This window comes from Monodon monoceros, unplaced genomic scaffold, assembly GCF_005190385.1.
Source record: "Monodon monoceros isolate NGI ecotype Baffin Bay Population unplaced genomic scaffold, NGI_Narwhal_1 Super_Scaffold_12, whole genome shotgun sequence".
Lineage (NCBI taxonomy): Eukaryota > Metazoa > Chordata > Mammalia > Artiodactyla > Monodontidae > Monodon > Monodon monoceros.
The window spans coordinates 92,131,312-92,150,279 of record NW_021703768.1 but is presented as its reverse complement, the minus strand read 5'-3'; the positions used below and the strand labels follow the sequence as shown (position 1 = coordinate 92,150,279).

General features: G+C 38.6%; 1 protein-coding gene across 5 annotated transcripts in view; it reads left to right on the top strand.

Annotated features, from left to right (window-relative positions):
- APC (APC regulator of WNT signaling pathway) overlaps window positions 1-11,698 on the top strand; it is a 140,254-nt gene extending 128,556 nt beyond the window's left edge. For 3 of the 5 annotated variants that reach the window (XM_029216000.1, XM_029215997.1, XM_029216001.1), the window contains 2 exons: window positions 1,870-2,084; window positions 3,662-11,698. In XM_029216000.1, the coding sequence (XP_029071833.1) occupies window positions 1,870-2,084; window positions 3,662-10,247 (6,801 nt within the window). In that variant the 3' untranslated portion in view covers window positions 10,248-11,698. The remainder of the gene's footprint in view (window positions 1-1,869; window positions 2,085-3,661) is intronic. The other 2 variants (XM_029215999.1, XM_029215998.1) reach the window with 1 other exon arrangement.
- Window positions 11,699-18,968: the final 7,270 nt, after the last annotated feature.

Sequence of the window (18,968 nt, the reverse complement as noted above, 5' to 3'; positions counted from 1 at the left end):
GGGAAGTCGGCTTTTTTATGTTTCAGCTATCTGTAAGAAGCCCAATATTTTGAAAATGAAAACAAAAATCCTCTGTTGCTTCTTCTAACTTCTGCAGTGTTCCTCTTTTTCCTGTAAGAACCAAAACCCTGAACATGTAGTCACTTGCTTCATTTCTTAACTGGCCATACCTTCTTCAGTCCTTTCTAATATATTGCTTCTAACAAAATCTAGACTTATAGATTAACTAGGGTATTTCTTTTCTACCTACACCTATATTTGATACTTTTTGATCACATTCCTTACTGAATCTCTTCCCTTTGTTTTTACCACCTGTACTTCCAACATCTAATCATTTCTCCTTGTTTCCTTTAACTATAAAGCTTCTTTGAAACAAGACCCTTGACCCTCTACGTGTAGTCTTGAAGAGCAACTTCTATGTTCCTACCTTCAAGTCTCACCTCTAGGTCAGTTGTAAGTTTAGCTCACTCCTCTAAACTCTTGCCGTTTTTTTCTGTTCTCAGGATACTTTGAATGTCCCACCTTTACCTCATTCACAATATAATTAAAATTGAGCTCTTAGCCTTTTCACATCTTCAGTGGTGAAAGCACTTCTTCCCTGCTTCCTGATAAGTAGTATCTAAACCTGCTCCTACATTGTTTTATTCATTTAATAACTTGATGAAGAGAATACAATGGCTAGTTCCTTATTGGGTTAGGCCCAAAATGTTTGCCATGACATTCAGGGCCTTCTTTTACCTCTCTGACCTTACTTCCCACAATGCCCCAGCATGGACTTTGACTTCCTCTGTGTCTTATTTCTGTTCTTTAGTCCTCCCTTGCTTATTTCCACTTCCATGCCTTTCCTCCTTCTACTTCCCCTGCCTTTCCTCCTACTTCCCCTGCCTTCTCTCTGAATGTACATGTCTTTTCTTCTGCAGAGCTGCTCTCCTCCATGAAATATTTTACTTATTTTATTAAATTCAGATGGCAATAATCTTTCCATTAGAGCCCTTGGTTTCAAGTATGATTTTGCATTCTTTTTTCCCCAGAGTAAACAGTTAGCACCTTCAAAGCAAGTATCAGTTGCTGTGTTTTCTGGAGTGCCTCTACTTGTGATAGGCACAGAGTAGATCTCTAATGAATGTTTGTTTGTTCCCTGATTGATTTGTAGTAAGAAGAAAGACTGACATCAGGATCATGGCAAGTTTTGACCAAATATCCTTAATTGTATACTCAGTATTTTCTGTGGCATTTATAATTTGTCAGTTTACTGTGATACTGTATACCAGGGAGTTCTGGTTTTTCAATTACTTTGTTTCTTTGGGGATTTTAAGAAATTGGAGTTTTTCTAGTATGCTTTCTTTTTAATAAGTTACATTGTTACTTTTGAATCAACCACACATAAATATATATGTGTGTTTTTATACAAATAAGATTGCACATACTCCTCTGCAACTTGCTCTTTTCATTTAATGATACATCTAGATATCTTTCCGTATCGGCATGTAGAGGGCTTTTTCTAGCTTCTGTTGTCCTGAAAATGCTATCTTTTCAGAATGCACATCAGTTCTGTTTCATATTCTAATATAAGCTCTTGTGAGATATGCGTGCACCATCTAAACATTTAGATAAGTTCATAAAGGTCATTATTTTAATATTGCGTTCTGCTTGTTTCATGGGGATATCACTGTCTTAAGTTCAATTTGGTATTTTATGAAAGTTTTTCTAAATGAGGAGTTCCTAATACTTTACCCGTGAAGGATGGGCAGCAGGGAAGATTTAAAGAGGGGGAAAAAAAAAAAAGCTTCCTCAATAGAAGTAAACATAGACGTTATAAGAAGGAAATTCCAACTCTAATTAGATGACACATATTCTGTTTCTTGATAGGAATCAACCCTCAAAAGCGTATTGAGTGCCTTATGGAATTTGTCAGCACACTGCACTGAGAATAAAGCTGATATATGTGCCGTAGATGGTGCGCTTGCATTTTTGGTTGGCACTCTCACTTACCGGAGCCAGACAAATACTTTAGCTATTATTGAAAGTGGAGGTGGGATATTACGGAATGTGTCCAGCTTGATAGCTACGAATGAGGACCACAGGTAAATACAGGGTTTTATATTACTTTTAAATGAAATTGTAAGATTCATACTCTCAGAAAGACTCAACTGTAAGCAGTGTTTTGTGTAATTATGCAAGTTCTAAGCCAAATTACATTTATGACAATGAAAATATAACTATTAATTCCTGATTTATTCATTAACATATTTATTCTAATACAAGTTCATAGTATCATAAAGATGTCTAGAAATAAATGATACTTGAGAGGTATAACCCATGTGTAGAAGAAAAAATGAAAGTCATAAATATTACAGAGAAGAAAATCCTTTCCTATATGTTAGCATGGCTTAAACGAATATGAGGTTTATAAGAAACAAAACCTTGTGGTTATGATCCAGAGAGTACAATGGTTCACATTTTTCTAGTGGTGCCATAACATCAATAATGATAATATTTTTCAGCCAACCACCATTCATCCAATCTGTTAGAGCTGTGAAACCTAAGAGGCACCTCAGGTACAAGGCACATATCTTCAGAACTTGAGCTCTGTATTATCTCAACAAAAATATGGGTGTCTTTCACAGCATATTTATTTATTTTATCCTGTATTGTTCCTCTCTCATTTTCAAAAAGACTATGAGGTACCTTTAGTAAAAGGGCTTTAAAAGAATGTAAACATCTTTTCTTTAAGTTTTTCATGCACCAGCTACCAGCCTTATAGCCCTTTCTTCTGTTCATAGAAGACCTCTTAGACTCAGTAAGCACTCAGGTGTCTTCTGGACTGCTAGAGAGCCGCCATGGTAAAGCTTACTGCACCCTTGCCTATCAGTTTTAGAGCCCACCAGTGCCAACTGTGCTGTCATTAAACTTCATTTTACCATGCCTTAAACAAGCCATAGCTCTTTCAGATCCTAACATTCATTATGCTGACTCTTAACTCTTGTTTTTATAGTTAATGTTTTGAAAACTTTTCTTTCACTTTATTTTTAGAAATAACGACTACACACAATTTGCCCGAGAACACTTGTAAGGGGGAATGGCAGTATTACAAAATCAAACCAGAGGCAGAAAGATTATCTAAAAGTCATTCTGCTGACCTAGGAGCTTACAGTGTGCTCCCTGACTTTGTTAAGATCTATTGTCAATCAGTTTCTTCTGTCTACCTCTTCTGAGATGTCTCAGTTTGTCGACATTGTGGTGCCCATCCAGAGATTAAATGACCACAGCCCTTGTTCAGCTTAAGATTTCATAATACATCTGTACTCCTCAAACTGAGAAACTCCGTCACTATGTAAATAAAGTAAATATATCTACTCAGGAAAAGTGTTTAAAGCTATTGGGTCAGAATAGGAAATGCAGAATTGATTAAACTTAACGCTTTTACTTCTTTTACTCTGACAGATGAGTACTTTAAAACAATAGACATTAAATGAACTAAGATAGAACAAAAGGAAATAGGCAATGCCTGAAATTTATAGTATTATTTGGTGTAATTTTATTATGCCTGTTGTTAATAAGCTTTAGTAGTTATCTTTAGATTTAAATTTGTTTTCTGTCCTTTTATTTGTTGTTACTACGAACAGATTTTTACCTTACTTTTGTGATATTTTTATTTCAGGCAAATCCTAAGAGAGAATAATTGCTTACAAACCTTATTACAACACTTGAAATCTCACAGTTTGACAATAGTCAGTAATGCATGCGGAACCTTGTGGAATCTCTCAGCAAGAAATCCTAAAGATCAGGAAGCATTATGGGACATGGGAGCAGTCAGCATGCTCAAGAACCTCATTCATTCAAAGCACAAGATGATTGCTATGGGAAGTGCTGCAGCTTTAAGGAATCTCATGGCAAATAGACCTGCAAAGTATAAGGATGCCAATATCATGTCTCCTGGTTCAAGCTTGCCTTCTCTTCATGTCAGGAAACAAAAAGCCCTAGAAGCAGAATTAGATGCTCAGCATTTATCAGAAACTTTTGACAATATTGACAATTTAAGTCCCAAGGCATCTCATCGTAGTAAGCAGAGACACAAGCAAAATCTCTATGGTGACTATGTTTTTGACACCAATCGACATGATGATAATAGGTCAGACAATTTTAATACTGGAAACATGACTGTCTTGTCACCATATTTAAATACTACAGTGTTGCCCAGCTCCTCTTCATCAAGGGGAAGTTTAGATAGTTCTCGTTCTGAGAAAGATAGAAGTTTGGAGAGAGAACGAGGTATTAGCCTAGTCAACTACCACCCAGCAACAGAAAATCCAGGAACCTCTTCGAAGCGAGGTTTGCAGATTTCTGCCACTGCAGCCCAGATTGCCAAAGTCATGGAAGAAGTATCAGCCATTCATACCTCCCAGGAAGACAGAAGTTCTGGGTCTACCCCGGAACTACATTGTGGAACAGATGAGAGGAATGCACTAAGAAGAAGCTCTACCGCCCACACACATGCAAACTCTTACAACTTCACCAAGTCAGAAAACTCAAACAGGACATGTCCAGTGCCATATGCCAAAGTAGAATACAAGAGATCTTCAAATGATAGTTTAAATAGTGTCAGCAGTAGTGATGGTTATGGTAAAAGAGGTCAAATGAAACCTTCAGTTGAATCCTATTCTGAAGATGAGGAAAGTAAATTTTGCAGCTATGGTCAGTATCCAGCTGACCTAGCCCATAAAATACATAGTGCAAATCATATGGATGATAATGATGGAGAACTAGATACACCAATAAATTATAGTCTTAAATATTCTGATGAACAGTTGAACTCCGGAAGGCAAAGTCCTTCACAGAATGAAAGGTGGGCAAGACCCAAACATATAATAGAAGATGAAATAAAACAAAATGAGGAAAGACAATCAAGGAGTCAAAGCACAACTTATCCTGTATATCCTGAGAGCACTGATGATAAACACCTCAAGTTCCAACCACATTTTGGACAGCAAGAATGTGTTTCCCCATATAGGTCAAGAGCAGCCAATGGTTCAGAAACAAATCGAGTAGGTTCTAATCATGGAATTAATCAAAATGTAAATCAGTCTTTGTGTCAGGAAGATGACTATGAAGATGATAAGCCAACCAACTATAGTGAACGTTACTCTGAGGAAGAGCAACATGAGGAAGAAGAGAGACCAACCAATTATAGCATAAAATATAATGAAGAAAAACATCATGTGGATCAGCCTATTGATTATAGTTTAAAATATACTACAGACATTCCTTCTTCACAGAAACCAGCATTTTCATTCTCAAAGAATTCATCTGGACAGAGCACTAAAACTGAACACATCTCTTCAAGCAGTGAGAATACAGCCACACCTTCATCTAATGCCAAGAGGCAGAATCAACTCCATCACAGTTCAGCACAGAGCAGGAGTGGTCAGACCCAAAAAGCCACCTCTTCCTCTTGCAAAGTTCCCTCTATCAACCAAGAAACAATACAGACTTACTGTGTAGAAGATACCCCAATATGTTTTTCAAGATGTAGTTCATTATCATCTTTGTCATCAGCTGAAGATGAAATAGGGTGTGATCAGACAACACAAGAAGCAGATTCTGCTAATACCCTACAAATAGCAGAAATAAAAGAAAGCAGTGGAACTAGATCAACTGAAGATTCTGTGAGTGAAGTTCCAACAGTGTCACAGCACATTAGAACCAAATCCAGCAGACTCCAGGCTTCTGGTTTATCTTCAGAATCAACCAGGCACAAAGCTGTTGAATTTTCTTCAGGGGCCAAATCTCCATCAAAGAGTGGTGCTCAGACACCTAAAAGTCCACCAGAGCACTACGTTCAGGAGACTCCACTCATGTTTAGCAGGTGTACTTCTGTCAGTTCACTTGATAGTTTTGAGAGTCGTTCAATTGCCAGCTCCGTTCAGAGTGAACCCTGCAGTGGAATGGTGAGTGGCATTATAAGCCCCAGTGACCTTCCAGATAGCCCTGGACAAACCATGCCGCCAAGCAGAAGTAAAACCCCTCCTCCCCCTCCTCCTCAGTCAGCTCAGACTAAGCAAGAAGTACCTAAAAATAAAGCACCTAGTGCTGAGAAGAGAGAAAGTGGCCCTAAGCAAGCTGCTGTAAATGCTGCAGTACAGAGGGTCCAGGTTCTTCCAGATGCTGATGCTTTGTTACATTTTGCCACAGAAAGTACTCCTGATGGATTTTCTTGTTCATCTAGCCTGAGTGCTCTGAGCCTCGATGAGCCATTTATTCAGAAAGATGTGGAATTAAGAATAATGCCTCCGGTTCAGGAAAATGACAATGGGAATGAAACAGAAAATGAGCAGCCTGAAGAATCAAATGAAAGCCAGGGAAAAGAGGCAGAAAAACCCACCGATTCTGAAAAAGATCTGTTAGATGATTCAGATGATGATGATATTGAAATACTAGAAGAGTGTATTATTTCTGCCATGCCAACAAGATCTTCACGCAAAGCCAAAAAGCCAGCCCAGACGTCTTCCAAATTACCTCCACCTGTGGCAAGGAAACCAAGTCAGCTGCCTGTGTACAAACTTCTGCCATCACAAAACAGATTACAAGCACAAAAGCATGTTAGTTTTACACCAGGAGATGATATGCCTCGGGTGTATTGTGTAGAAGGGACACCTATAAACTTTTCCACAGCTACATCTCTAAGTGATCTAACGATAGAATCCCCTCCAAATGAGTTAGCTGCTGGAGAAGGTGTTAGAGCAGGAACACAGTCAGGTGAATTTGAAAAACGAGACACCATTCCTACAGAAGGCAGAAGTACAGATGAGGCTCAAACAGGGAAAGCCTCATCTGTAACTGTACCTGAACTGGATGACAATAAAACAGAAGAAGGCGATATTCTTGCAGAATGCATTAATTCTGCTATGCCCAAAGGAAAAAGTCACAAGCCTTTCCGTGTGAAAAAGATAATGGACCAGGTCCAACAAGCATCTATGTCTTCATCTGGAACTAACAAAAATCAATTAGATGGTAAGAAGAAGAAACCTACTTCACCAGTAAAACCTATACCACAAAATACTGAATACAGGACATGTGTAAGGAAAAATACAGACTCAAAAAATAATTTAAATGCTGAAAGAAATTTCTCAGACAACAAAGATTCAAAGAAACAGAACTTGAAAAATAATTCCAAGGACTTCAATGATAAGGTCCCAAATAATGAAGATCGAGTCAGAGGAAGTTTTACTTTTGATTCACCTCATCATTACACACCTATTGAAGGCACTCCATACTGTTTTTCACGAAATGATTCTTTGAGTTCTCTAGATTTTGATGATGATGATGTGGACCTTTCCAGGGAAAAGGCTGAATTAAGAAAGGGGAAGGAAAGTAAGGAATCAGAAGCTAAAGTTACCAGCCACACAGAACTAACCTCAAACCAACAATCAGCTAATAAGACACAAGCTGTTCCAAAACATCCAATAAATCGAGGTCAGCCTAAACCCGTGCTGCAGAAGCAATCCACTTTTCCCCAGCCCTCCAAAGATATACCAGACAGAGGGGCAGCAACAGACGAGAAATTACAGAATTTTGCTATTGAAAACACTCCGGTTTGCTTTTCCCGAAATTCCTCTCTAAGTTCTCTTAGTGACATTGATCAAGAAAACAACAACAACAAGGAAAATGAACCTATCAAAGAGACAGAGCCCCCTGACTCACAGGGAGAACCAAGTAAACCTCAGGCGTCAGGTTATGCTCCTAAATCATTTCACGTTGAAGATACCCCTGTTTGTTTCTCAAGAAACAGTTCTCTCAGTTCTCTCAGTATTGATTCTGAAGATGACCTGTTGCAGGAATGTATAAGTTCTGCAATGCCAAAAAAGAAAAAGCCTTCAAGACTCAAGGCTGATAATGAAAAGCATAGTCCCAGAAATATGGGTGGCACATTAGCAGAAGATTTGACACTCGATTTGAAAGATATACAGAGACCAGATTCAGAACATGGTTTATCCCCTGATTCAGAAAATTTCGATTGGAAAGCTATTCAGGAAGGTGCAAATTCCATAGTAAGTAGTTTACATCAAGCTGCTGCTGCCGCATGTTTATCTAGACAAGCTTCGTCTGATTCAGATTCCATCCTTTCCCTGAAATCAGGAATCTCTCTGGGATCACCATTTCATCTTACACCTGATCAAGAGGAAAAACCCTTTGCAAGTAATAAAGGCCCACGAATTCTAAAACCTGGGGAGAAAAGTACATTGGAAGCTAAGAAGTTAGAATCTGAAAATAAAGGAATAAAAGGAGGGAAAAAAGTTTATAAAAGTTTGATTACTGGAAAAATTCGATCTAATTCGGAAGTTTCAAGCCAAATGAAACAACCCCTTCAAACAAACATGCCTTCAATCTCTCGAGGTAGGACAATGATTCATATTCCAGGAGTTCGGAATAGCTCTTCAAGTACAAGTCCGGTTTCTAAAAAAGGCCCACCCCTTAAGACTCCAGCCTCCAAAAGCCCTAGTGAAGGTCAGGCAGCTACCACTTCCCCCAGAGGAGCCAAGCCATCAGTGAAGTCAGAATTAAGCCCTGTTACGAGGCAGGCATCCCAGACACCTGGGTCAAATAAAGGGCCTTCTAGATCAGGATCTAGAGATTCCACTCCTTCAAGACCTGCCCAGCAGCCATTAAGTAGACCTATGCAGTCTCCAGGGCGAAACTCAATTTCTCCTGGTAGAAATGGAATAAGTCCTCCCAACAAATTATCTCAACTGCCAAGGACGTCATCCCCTAGTACTGCTTCAACTAAGTCCTCGGGTTCTGGGAAAATGTCTTACACATCTCCTGGCAGACAGATGAGCCAACAGAACCTCACCAAACAAACGGGTTTATCCAAGAATGTCAGTAGTATCCCAAGAAGTGAATCTGCCTCCAAAGGACTAAGTCAAATGAGTACTAGCAGTGGATCCAATAAAAAGGTAGAACTTTCTAGAATGTCTTCAACTAAATCAAGTGGAAGTGAATCTGATAGGTCAGAGAGACCTGTATTAGTACGTCAGTCAACTTTCATCAAAGAAGCTCCAAGCCCAACCCTAAGGAGAAAATTGGAGGAATCCGCTTCATTTGAATCTCTTTCTCCATCTTCTAGACCAGATTCTCCCAGTAGGTCCCAGGCACAGACTCCAATTTTAAGTCCTTCCCTTCCTGATATGTCGCTGTCTACACATTCATCTGTTCAGGCTGGTGGATGGCGAAAACTCCCACCTAATCTCAGTCCCACCATAGAGTATAATGATGGAAGACCAGTAAAGCGCCATGATATAGCACGCTCTCATTCTGAAAGTCCTTCCAGACTTCCCATCAATAGGTCAGGAACCTGGAAACGTGAGCACAGCAAACACTCATCATCCCTTCCTCGAGTAAGCACTTGGAGGAGAACTGGAAGTTCATCCTCAATTCTTTCTGCTTCATCAGAATCTAGTGAAAAAGCAAAAAGTGAGGATGAAAAACATGTGAACTCTACTTCAGGAACCAAACAAACTAAAGAAAACCAAGTATCCACAAAAGGAACATGGAGAAAAATGAAAGAAAGTGAAATTTCTCCCACCAATAGTACTTCTCAGACCACTTCCTCAGGTGCTGCAAATGGTGCTGAATCAAAGACTCTGATTTATCAAATGGCACCTGCTGTTTCTAAAACAGAGGATGTTTGGGTGAGAATTGAGGACTGCCCCATTAACAACCCTAGATCTGGAAGATCTCCAACAGGAAATACTCCCCCAGTGATTGACACTGTTTCAGAAAAGGGAAACCCAAACACTAAAGATTCAAAAGATAATCAGGGGAAACAAAATGTGAGCAATGGTAGTGCTCCTGTACGCACCATGGGTTTGGAAAACCGCCTGAACTCCTTTATTCAGGTAGACGCCCCAGACCAAAAAGGAACTGAGGGAAAACCGGGACAAAGTCATCCTGTCCCTGCATCAGAGACTAATGAAAGTTCTATAGCTGAACGTACCCCATTTAGTTCTAGCAGCTCAAGCAAGCACAGTTCACCGAGTGGGACTGTTGCTGCCAGAGTGAGTCCTTTTAATTACAACCCAAGCCCAAGGAAAAGCAGCGCAGATAGCACTTCAGCCCGACCATCTCAGATCCCAACGCCAGTGAATAACAACACAAAGAAACGAGATTCAAAAAGTGACAATACAGAATCCAGTGGAACTCAAAGTCCTAAACGCCATTCTGGGTCTTACCTTGTGACATCTGTTTAAAAAGAGCTGGAATGATGAAACTAAGAATGTGTTAGTGTTAATTACAACTGCTATGTAGAAATTTTGTTTCAACCAATATGTATAAAATAGATAACTAATAAGAACCTGCTGTATAAAAAATAAAATTCAAAAAAAATTTTTGTTTCAAATGAAACTAAAAGACTGAAAAATTTTGTAAATAGGTTTGATTCTTGTTAGAGGGTTTTTGTTCTGGAAGCCATATTCGATAGTATACTTCATCTTCACTGGTCATATTTTGGGAGGCACTCTTGATAGTTAGGAAGAAAATGGTAAAGCCAAGTATATTTGTACAGTATGTTTTTCATGTATTTAAGTAGCATCCCATGCCATCATCCTTTAATTATTGCTTGTCTTAAAATAACACTACAGATAGAAGATATGATATATTGCTGTTATCAATCATTTCTAGATTATAAACTGACTAAACTTACATCAGGGAGAAATTGGTATTTATGCAAAAACCATTCTGTTTTAGTCCTTGTGAGTCCATCTGACATCATAATCATGTGGCTGTGAAATTCACAGTAATATGGTTCCCGATGAACAAGTTTACCCAGCCTGCTTTGCTTTACTGCATGAATGAAACTGATGGTTCAATTTCAGAAGTAATGATTAACAATTCTGTGGTCACATGATGTTCATATAGATAGCTATAGTGTAACAACTTACACTCTTTTGTGCTCAAAACAAACAAACAAAAAATCTGTGTAACTGTAAAACATTGAATGAAACTATTTTACCTGAACTAGATTTTATCTGAAAGTAGGTAGAATTTTTGCTATGCTGTAACTTGTTGTATATTCTGGTATTTGAGGTGAGATGGCTGCTCTTTTATTAATGAGACATGAATCGTGTCTCAACAGAAACTAAATGAACATTTAAGAATAAATTATTGCTGTATGTATAAACTTACTGAAATCGGTATTTGTTTGAAGGGTCTTATTTCACATTTGTATTAATAATTGTCAAAAGGGCCTCTTTTAAAAGCTTATATAATTTTTTTCTTCAAATTCTATGCATTAAGAGTAAAATTCCTCTTACTGTAATAAAAACAATTGAAGCTGACTGTTGGCATTTAACCATTCCATGCATTGGCACTTAACCTTTCCTGAAAAAAAAAACTGTGTGATTAGCACCAAGTATAATCAGCACTTTGCCATGCTCAGAAAATGCAAATCATGTTGAACTTCAAAGGTAGATTTGACACTGTTAAGATATTCAAAAGGCTATTTAGAAAGCCCTGTCTGTTAAGGGAGACTTTGTTTTTGATAGGTAGGTTTGTGGAGTATGCGTTCCAGCTCCCGCTTCCTCACACAGCAGGGAGAGAATCCTTCAGGAAGGAAGATAAACTGATAGAAGTATTTAAAAAGCTAACAGTATATCTTCCCAGAATTTGTTCTAAATGATCAGAGGGTAAGGATGATGATAAATGCTCACGTATTTGTTGAATAAATGAAAATTTATTTTTAATAATAAAATACATGCACTCTGTGTTGGGGGGAAGGGAAAAGGTATTTGGATATAGCAGGATGCTGGGAAAGGGGGTGAGGAGTAAGCACATCTACCTGGTGTCTTTGAAATCACATCATGTAGTTAATTATCTACCCTCACCTGTGTTTATCATTTACAGGTCATGACTTTTTTGAAGTCATTTACTAACATGCCAGTAAATAAGTGCTGTGATTTGAAATAAGGCATTTGACTCCAAAGCCCATACTCTTTCTATTGCACCACTTTGCAAACACCTCAATTTACTGACCTTTGGAGTATATCTACATTTAAATTTTTGTCAGATTTTATCTGAATGAAATGGTTTGTAAGTAGTAATACTAAATTATTCTGTTTTTCTCAAAGGCTGCCTTATCCAACAGGGACACATGGATATAAGTCATATTTCTTTCCTTTTCCTTTAGTCCTGATTTTCTATTTTTTTGAGTTACTCGTGCCAATTTTTATAAACCACTTCAAATACTTTTATGGAAAGAGATGGGATATAAGTCAATTAGAATAAAATCGCCTTTCTCAAGGAAGGAGAAAAACAATGCTCAAAATGAAAAAAGGGTGCCTTCCATATGCCAGAAAATTCAGGAATTCCGGTAGACAGCCTGCTGGGAGAAGGTGCAATCAGTCTGCATTGCCCATTGAGGGAAAAGTTGCTGTATGAGACCCTCTAGTTAGAGATAATGGCTCTGAATTAGTAAAGGAGCAAGTCTCAATTCTACTTTTAGAACTTCACAGAGTGCTGCCATAAGTGATAGCAGGCCAAATATTCTCAGTGTATGCTTGTTACAAACGGCATACTAAGCATACTGAGCCCAGCGTGGAGTTGCAACACCTGTTAAGTAGGGCAGTGCCCTGTTATCTTTGGACTGCAGCAAACAGCACTCTTAAGGCACTGAGTGGTTTTCAAACTAGAGTGCATTTGATCTTAGTGCAAATCCAAGCCTCATTTGTTTATTGTTTGTGTGTATTTTTTAAATTTATCCATACATTCATTCTGTAATGTTGTAATATGAAAACATGCTCAATATATGTCCTTTGTGGTTAAACAAAAAAACAACTAGAGTGCATTTGAATCACCAAAAATGTTGCTAAGACACACGCCCACACTTTGTGATTCTGAGTGAGGCCCAAGAATGTGCAGTTCTGACAAGTTCTCAGGTGATGCTGATGCTGTTGGTCTGGGAACCACACTCTGAGAACCACTGCCCTGTGTCACCACAGCGAAGCTCCTTGAGTGATTGCCTTCAGTTCCAGCTGCTCTTCTCAACAACTGGACTCGACATATGAGAAAGTATACCAAACTTCCCTCTCCTTTAGGCAGGAAAGATTTGAATATTGAGCTATACAATCTGATGTAGCCCATCGCAACTCCCAATAGTAGAGAAATTTGCCAGACATGAATGAACGGGTAATTCTAAAGACAATGACTGTGTCTGAGGGATTGACTAATGTTCCCTTTGGAATGGTTATCAAAAAGGCAAAAATTTCAGCAAATACCTAATTTGGATTTGCAATAAGATCAAAAGAGACACACACCAAGAAAAGGGGAAAGAAAAGAGAACTTTGAAGTGAAGGCAGATTGACTTCAGATGAAAGAAAAATGCACCCGTTTTGTTAGTATACAACCAACCAATTAACTATGGCAAATTGGTATTTGAGAATAAGCTTTACAAGTTAACCTTGCACTAGCAGGAAAGTTAATGAGAGGGAAATAGTGAAATAAAAGATAAGCCCAAAAGAGTCAAATTGCACTCTAAGTACAGTCAAAATTTTTTGCCATAAACTAGTTACCACAAGGTTAATTAACTGAAGGGATGAGTCTTGCTGCCGAAGGGAGCCAGTTGCACTGTATCTGAATTAATGTTATCACGGGGTTCCTTGTATCTAAGATAGCAAAAGAACAGAGTCCCACAAATGCAAAAAGAAAATTGCCAAGAGCTGAAGAGTATTTCAGTAATCAGATCGTTCACACTTACCAAACAAAAATAATTTTTCAAAAGTCTTGATTGTTGAAATAGAGTGTATAAATTATTTTTTTTTAATTTCTAATTCCTTCATATTATGCCGACTTTTAAATATTACTTTTGTAGTGTTGAAACCTATTGACTGACTCCTATAAACACCAGGTCATTTTCCTGCCATTCTCCTCTGTTCTTTGGTCTATAAAACTATATTCTGGTTTTTGTTAGACCATTGATGCTTCTTTCAACCTGTATGTTTTTTTGTGTGTATAATGTTGTTCTTGGTGCTAAATACACTTCTGATATTCAGGATAACTCTACATCTGTGACTATTTGCTTATTTTCTTGAAGTTATGAGACTGTTCCTTTTTTTAATTAAAAATACTCAACTTTACGCTAGTGGTGGTGACCACTGAATATAAAGCAACAGTAGTGAAAAATGAACTATTGAGAATGTTGCACACATTACCTGCCCCACCTACACCACCTTTTGGAATCCAGACACTTAGTCTCACTGTTGGTCACTGAACCCTGTACCCAGTCTTTCCCCCCAACCATGGCTGTTTGCACCAGAGGCAGATGCCTGACGCAGGGGAGACTCATCATTAACTGACCAGTGACCAAAGACTTGTGAGGCTTGTCAAAAAAAAAGACTGGGCCAATTTTAAATAAGAGTCAAAGGAAATTTCTGGTTGGTGATTGAGTGCTGGAACTGAAAGATCATATAGGGTTCAGGCTGAGGTCACTATGATTGGCATCATGAAGCTAAAACTAAGAGAAAGTTGGTCACTAGAGTGAGAAGGAACAGATATGGGAGGGAGGCACAGAAAGCAAGTGAGAGACGAGTCACTAGCTGCTGGTGTTACCTCAGTCCTTGCCAATTCTGGGGCCTAGTTCTACTTTTCCTTGTGTTTGGGGGCATTTGTGAACTTCTAAACCCACTTTGTTTCTGAAGTAACTTGAAACTAACAGAAAACTCTTTAGACACATCTTCGTGAGGTTTTTTGGTTTTTTAATATAGAGAAAGCTTTCTAAAATCATCTGTGGGGAGAGAGGAATAAGCTGCCTACCAAACAAACAAACAAAAAAAATAGGTTGGCATCAGATTTCTTCTCTGCAATACCAAATGCCAAAAAAGGAAAATAAAGCAATGGAACAATATATACAGCATTTGGAAGCAAATGGAAATATTACCTAAGAATTCTGAAACCAGTCAAACTGGCATTTAATTTCTCTGGAATACTTGTATCATTTGGGATTCTTATTATAGTTATTAACAACAAGGCCTTCTCTGAAAGACAAAACATTCATTTAAGGAATCTTAGGTAGCTGTATGAGGGCCAGAAAATCAGACTTGGAAACCACAGTGGAAATAATACCCAAACCATACTGCGAGACTGCTTCGAAAAGAACTAGTTGCCCCCAACCTTTGGAACTCTCTGACACCATCCTCCCCATAAATTATGATTCTGTGCAGCACTTGCTTCCTCACATTGCTCACTTCTGGACTGAAGTCTTGCTTGGGTGGATATGATTGGCAGAAGCTCTGTCACATGCCTGTAGAGCCTGGGAACGCTCGGTTGTTTGGTTTCTCCATTGAGGAAGCAGGATGCATAAGACACGAATTCTCCAAATCTATGAGGGGCATTTCTAAAGCACTGGGAAACCAGAATCCATGACATACCTCTACCATAGTATTCCTGCTGCCCAAGCAATTAAAATAAATGGGAAACTATTAAGGAAATGGTTTGAGCAATAAAACCTTTAAACTTGAATAAACGTGTAAATAATTGTGGTTAATCTGATAATGAATCTCATTGTGAATGTCCATGTAACTCAAAACTGAAAAGATGAAATGCTTAATAATTTTAATAATCTTAAATTCCAGATTATTCCAACCCAAACTGGGAAATGAGGGAGAGAAGACATAAAAGCATGCTAAACTTCTAATCTTAAGTAGGCAGTGTCAAAAGATACTATTATACTTTTAACTTGGAAAAATAAAAATTCAATTTTTTTATTTAGTGGTAACCCCAGTGTTAAAAAGAAAGAAAAATTTCCATCCAAATCATTAGTCAAAGATAACTAAGAATACTTGAACAAGATATCAAAGAATGGAGAAAATGGGAGAATTAGCCACAAGAAGCATAAAATGACACAGTAATACCAAATAATGAGTGGATTGAGCACATATGGTAAAATAACCACTCTCAGGTTGGAGTCAAGTAAAACAAAAAATATCCTCCAATTATATACCATTAGTAAAAGACACATTTAAAATGATCCAGAATGGGGACTTCCCTGGTGGCACAGTGGTTAAGAATCCAGCTGCCAATGCAGGGGACACGGGTTCGGTCCCTGGTCTGGGAAGATCCCACATGCCATGGAGCAACTAAGCCCGTGCGCCACAACTACTGAGCCTGCGCTCTAGAGCGCGCGAGCCACGACTACTGAGCCCACGTGCCACAACTACTGAAGCCCATGCACTCTAGGGCCTGAGTGCCACAACTACTGAGGGCCTGTGCTGCAACTACTGAAGCCTGCACACCTAGAGCCCGTGCTCCACAACGAGAAGCCACCACAAATGAGAAACCCGTACACCACAATGAAGAATAGCCCCCACTTGCTGCACCTAGAGAAAGCCCGCGCGCAGGAACAAAGACCCAACACAGCCAAAAAAATAAAAATTAAAAAATAAATTAATTAATTTAAAAAATGATCCAGAATGTATAAAACTAAAAGCACAACCACTTTTGCACAGGCAAATGCAAAGAAAACAGTAAGGGTAAATTTATGTCAAAGTATAATTCTGGATAAAAGACATCAAACATAATGAAAAGAAGGTGAACATCAGTTATGACTTTCTTTAAACATCAAATAATAGAGCATCAAGTGTATGAAACAAAATTACAAACACAAAGGGATACTGACAAAAACCATGGAACCGGTGACACTGTCAGTCTTTGACAGATGACTTCGTCTATACAAAACAAAAGGAGAGTTATTATTTAAAACCACAACTTCCTTCCAGAAAGGGTGGCTCTCGTTAAGGTAAAATTCTCAAAAGGTCCTTTTCTTTAGCTGAGGACCTTGGTGGGTTTGGGATCTGTAAAGCCAAGCCTGGAGTTTGAGTGGGAGGAGGATTAGAGAAAATCTCAGAGGTGTGCTTAAGAGAGGCAAGAACTTGGGGTTCGTGGGGTACCCAGGAATGGGGGGGGAGAGGAACAGAGACAGGAATACAAAAGGAAAGAGAAGGCAGAAAAAATGGTAAGAAGTCAAGGTCCTATGAAAACCCTGGTGATGCGGCAGGTAATGATTTTAGAAACAGAGACATACACTATTTCAGTTGAAATCTAAGTTCTTTGCAAAATCTCTGTTCCAGTAGTAACGGATTCACTTGTTTTTAATTTTCAGAATCTTTTTTTAACAATTGCAGTTATCTTCACCATCACATTATTAATAATTATTCGAATTCACTTATATAGTGGATGTAAGTGTTCACCACTGTTTCCCCTATATAGCATAGAGGAAACACTTTCTTCAAATCTTTATGTTAATATAATTTGGCTTGGCTGGAGTATGTCCTTAAATAGTTTTGTTTTGTTTGTTTGTTTTTTCCCAGAAAAGCTAAGTTGGGAATATACTTTCTAAATCCTTGCTTGTTTAAAATAGTTTTTCTTTTGCGCTCAAACAAAGGATAATTTGGGTCACAACTTCAGTCACAGTTCATTTTCTTCAAAACTCTTAACTTCTAATGTTTACTGTGTCTAAGAAGTTCAACAGTCAGTCTGAGTTCTTTTCTCCTATAGATTACTTTTATTTCCTACCTTGGTGTTTTTAGAGTTTTGTTTTTATCCTTAAAATAAAGCAGTTTTACTAGCTTAAGTCCATGTGTGTGTTTGTTTCCACAGCCCTATCTTTTAGTACTGAGTCTTTTCAATCTTGAGTCTTCAGCTCAGTAAATGTTCTCATGTTATGTCTTTTCAAACCAACCAGATCTACCAAAACAGTGCTCTCCATCAGACACCAGCTGGAATCTTGGTGGTGCCTAAGTGGGGACCATATTGTCAGGAGTTCTTGGTGTCCAGAAGTTGCACTCTATTCCTCTAGAAGTGGAAGCACACCTGTCCTCTACTTTGGTATTTGGTATAACACTTCCCCGTAAGAGTACCAAAGCAGTACTGCTTGTGTTCAAATGCCTTAAAGGATTTGTAATGAAACAGGTTCACTAAAAGAAATTTTACTTACAGTCTACCCTCCTACACCAAGATATATCATAGATACGAATCCAACAGAGGCTGGAGATGGAATGTAGACAAATCTTACTCATAAACACCACGTTGTGCTCTGGAATTCTCCCCGTGACAGTTATCCTAGGGCAAATTCTCAGACTTCTGTAGAAACCGGTTTGGTTTGGTCATTGCATGAAGCTCTTTTTACAGGAATCTTGTGCACTTTATAAAGAAGTAAGACATTTATATACATCAGCACCAAACTAATCCACCAAACTAAGACACTAGTACAAGGAAGATTGAGAGACAGGAACTGAGGGGATGGAGAAAAACCAGGGGCTTCCAGTCAGACCAGCTGGGTATTTATGCTCAGTCATCACTAGCGTTGAATGGCGAAAATTACCCAGCCTCGCGGAGACTCAAGCCTTTGGGCAGATTTTTGTTTTGTTTGTTTGTTCTTTCAGTTTTAGAAGAAAATACCTATTTTACCTTGTCCGGTTTTCTGAATAAACGGCCGCTACGAAAACAGGAATAAAGTTGTGTTTAAAGAATGGGATACTGAAACAGTGCTTTGCAATTAAACTAAGCTATGTAAAAATACAGTGAATTTTAGGGTAAAGGTTTTGAAAAGTGTATAGTCAAGCTTCTAACATTATACAGCACACTGAAATACAGTGCCAAGTAATTTTGCTAGTTCCATTTTTGCCAAGTTGAAAGCAAGCTGCAGGGCCCAGGAGCAGTTAAAGATTAAACATAAAGGGTATTTTCTTGCCTACTCTAACAACTTGCTCGGAACTCACAGACCACCCGCGGTGTGGAGCCCTACTCTAAGGACGAGAGAAGTTAGCAGCATCCAAACGCAATGTGAAATTGGCCAAGAAAGACGCGTGAACACTTAAGCCAACTTTAGTGACAGGGCAAGCGCCCCAAAGGCTGGTTTTGGCTAGATCTTGAGAAGCGAAGGAATTACTAGCGTTCGTGGACCCTCTCGCGAGACGTTTCGA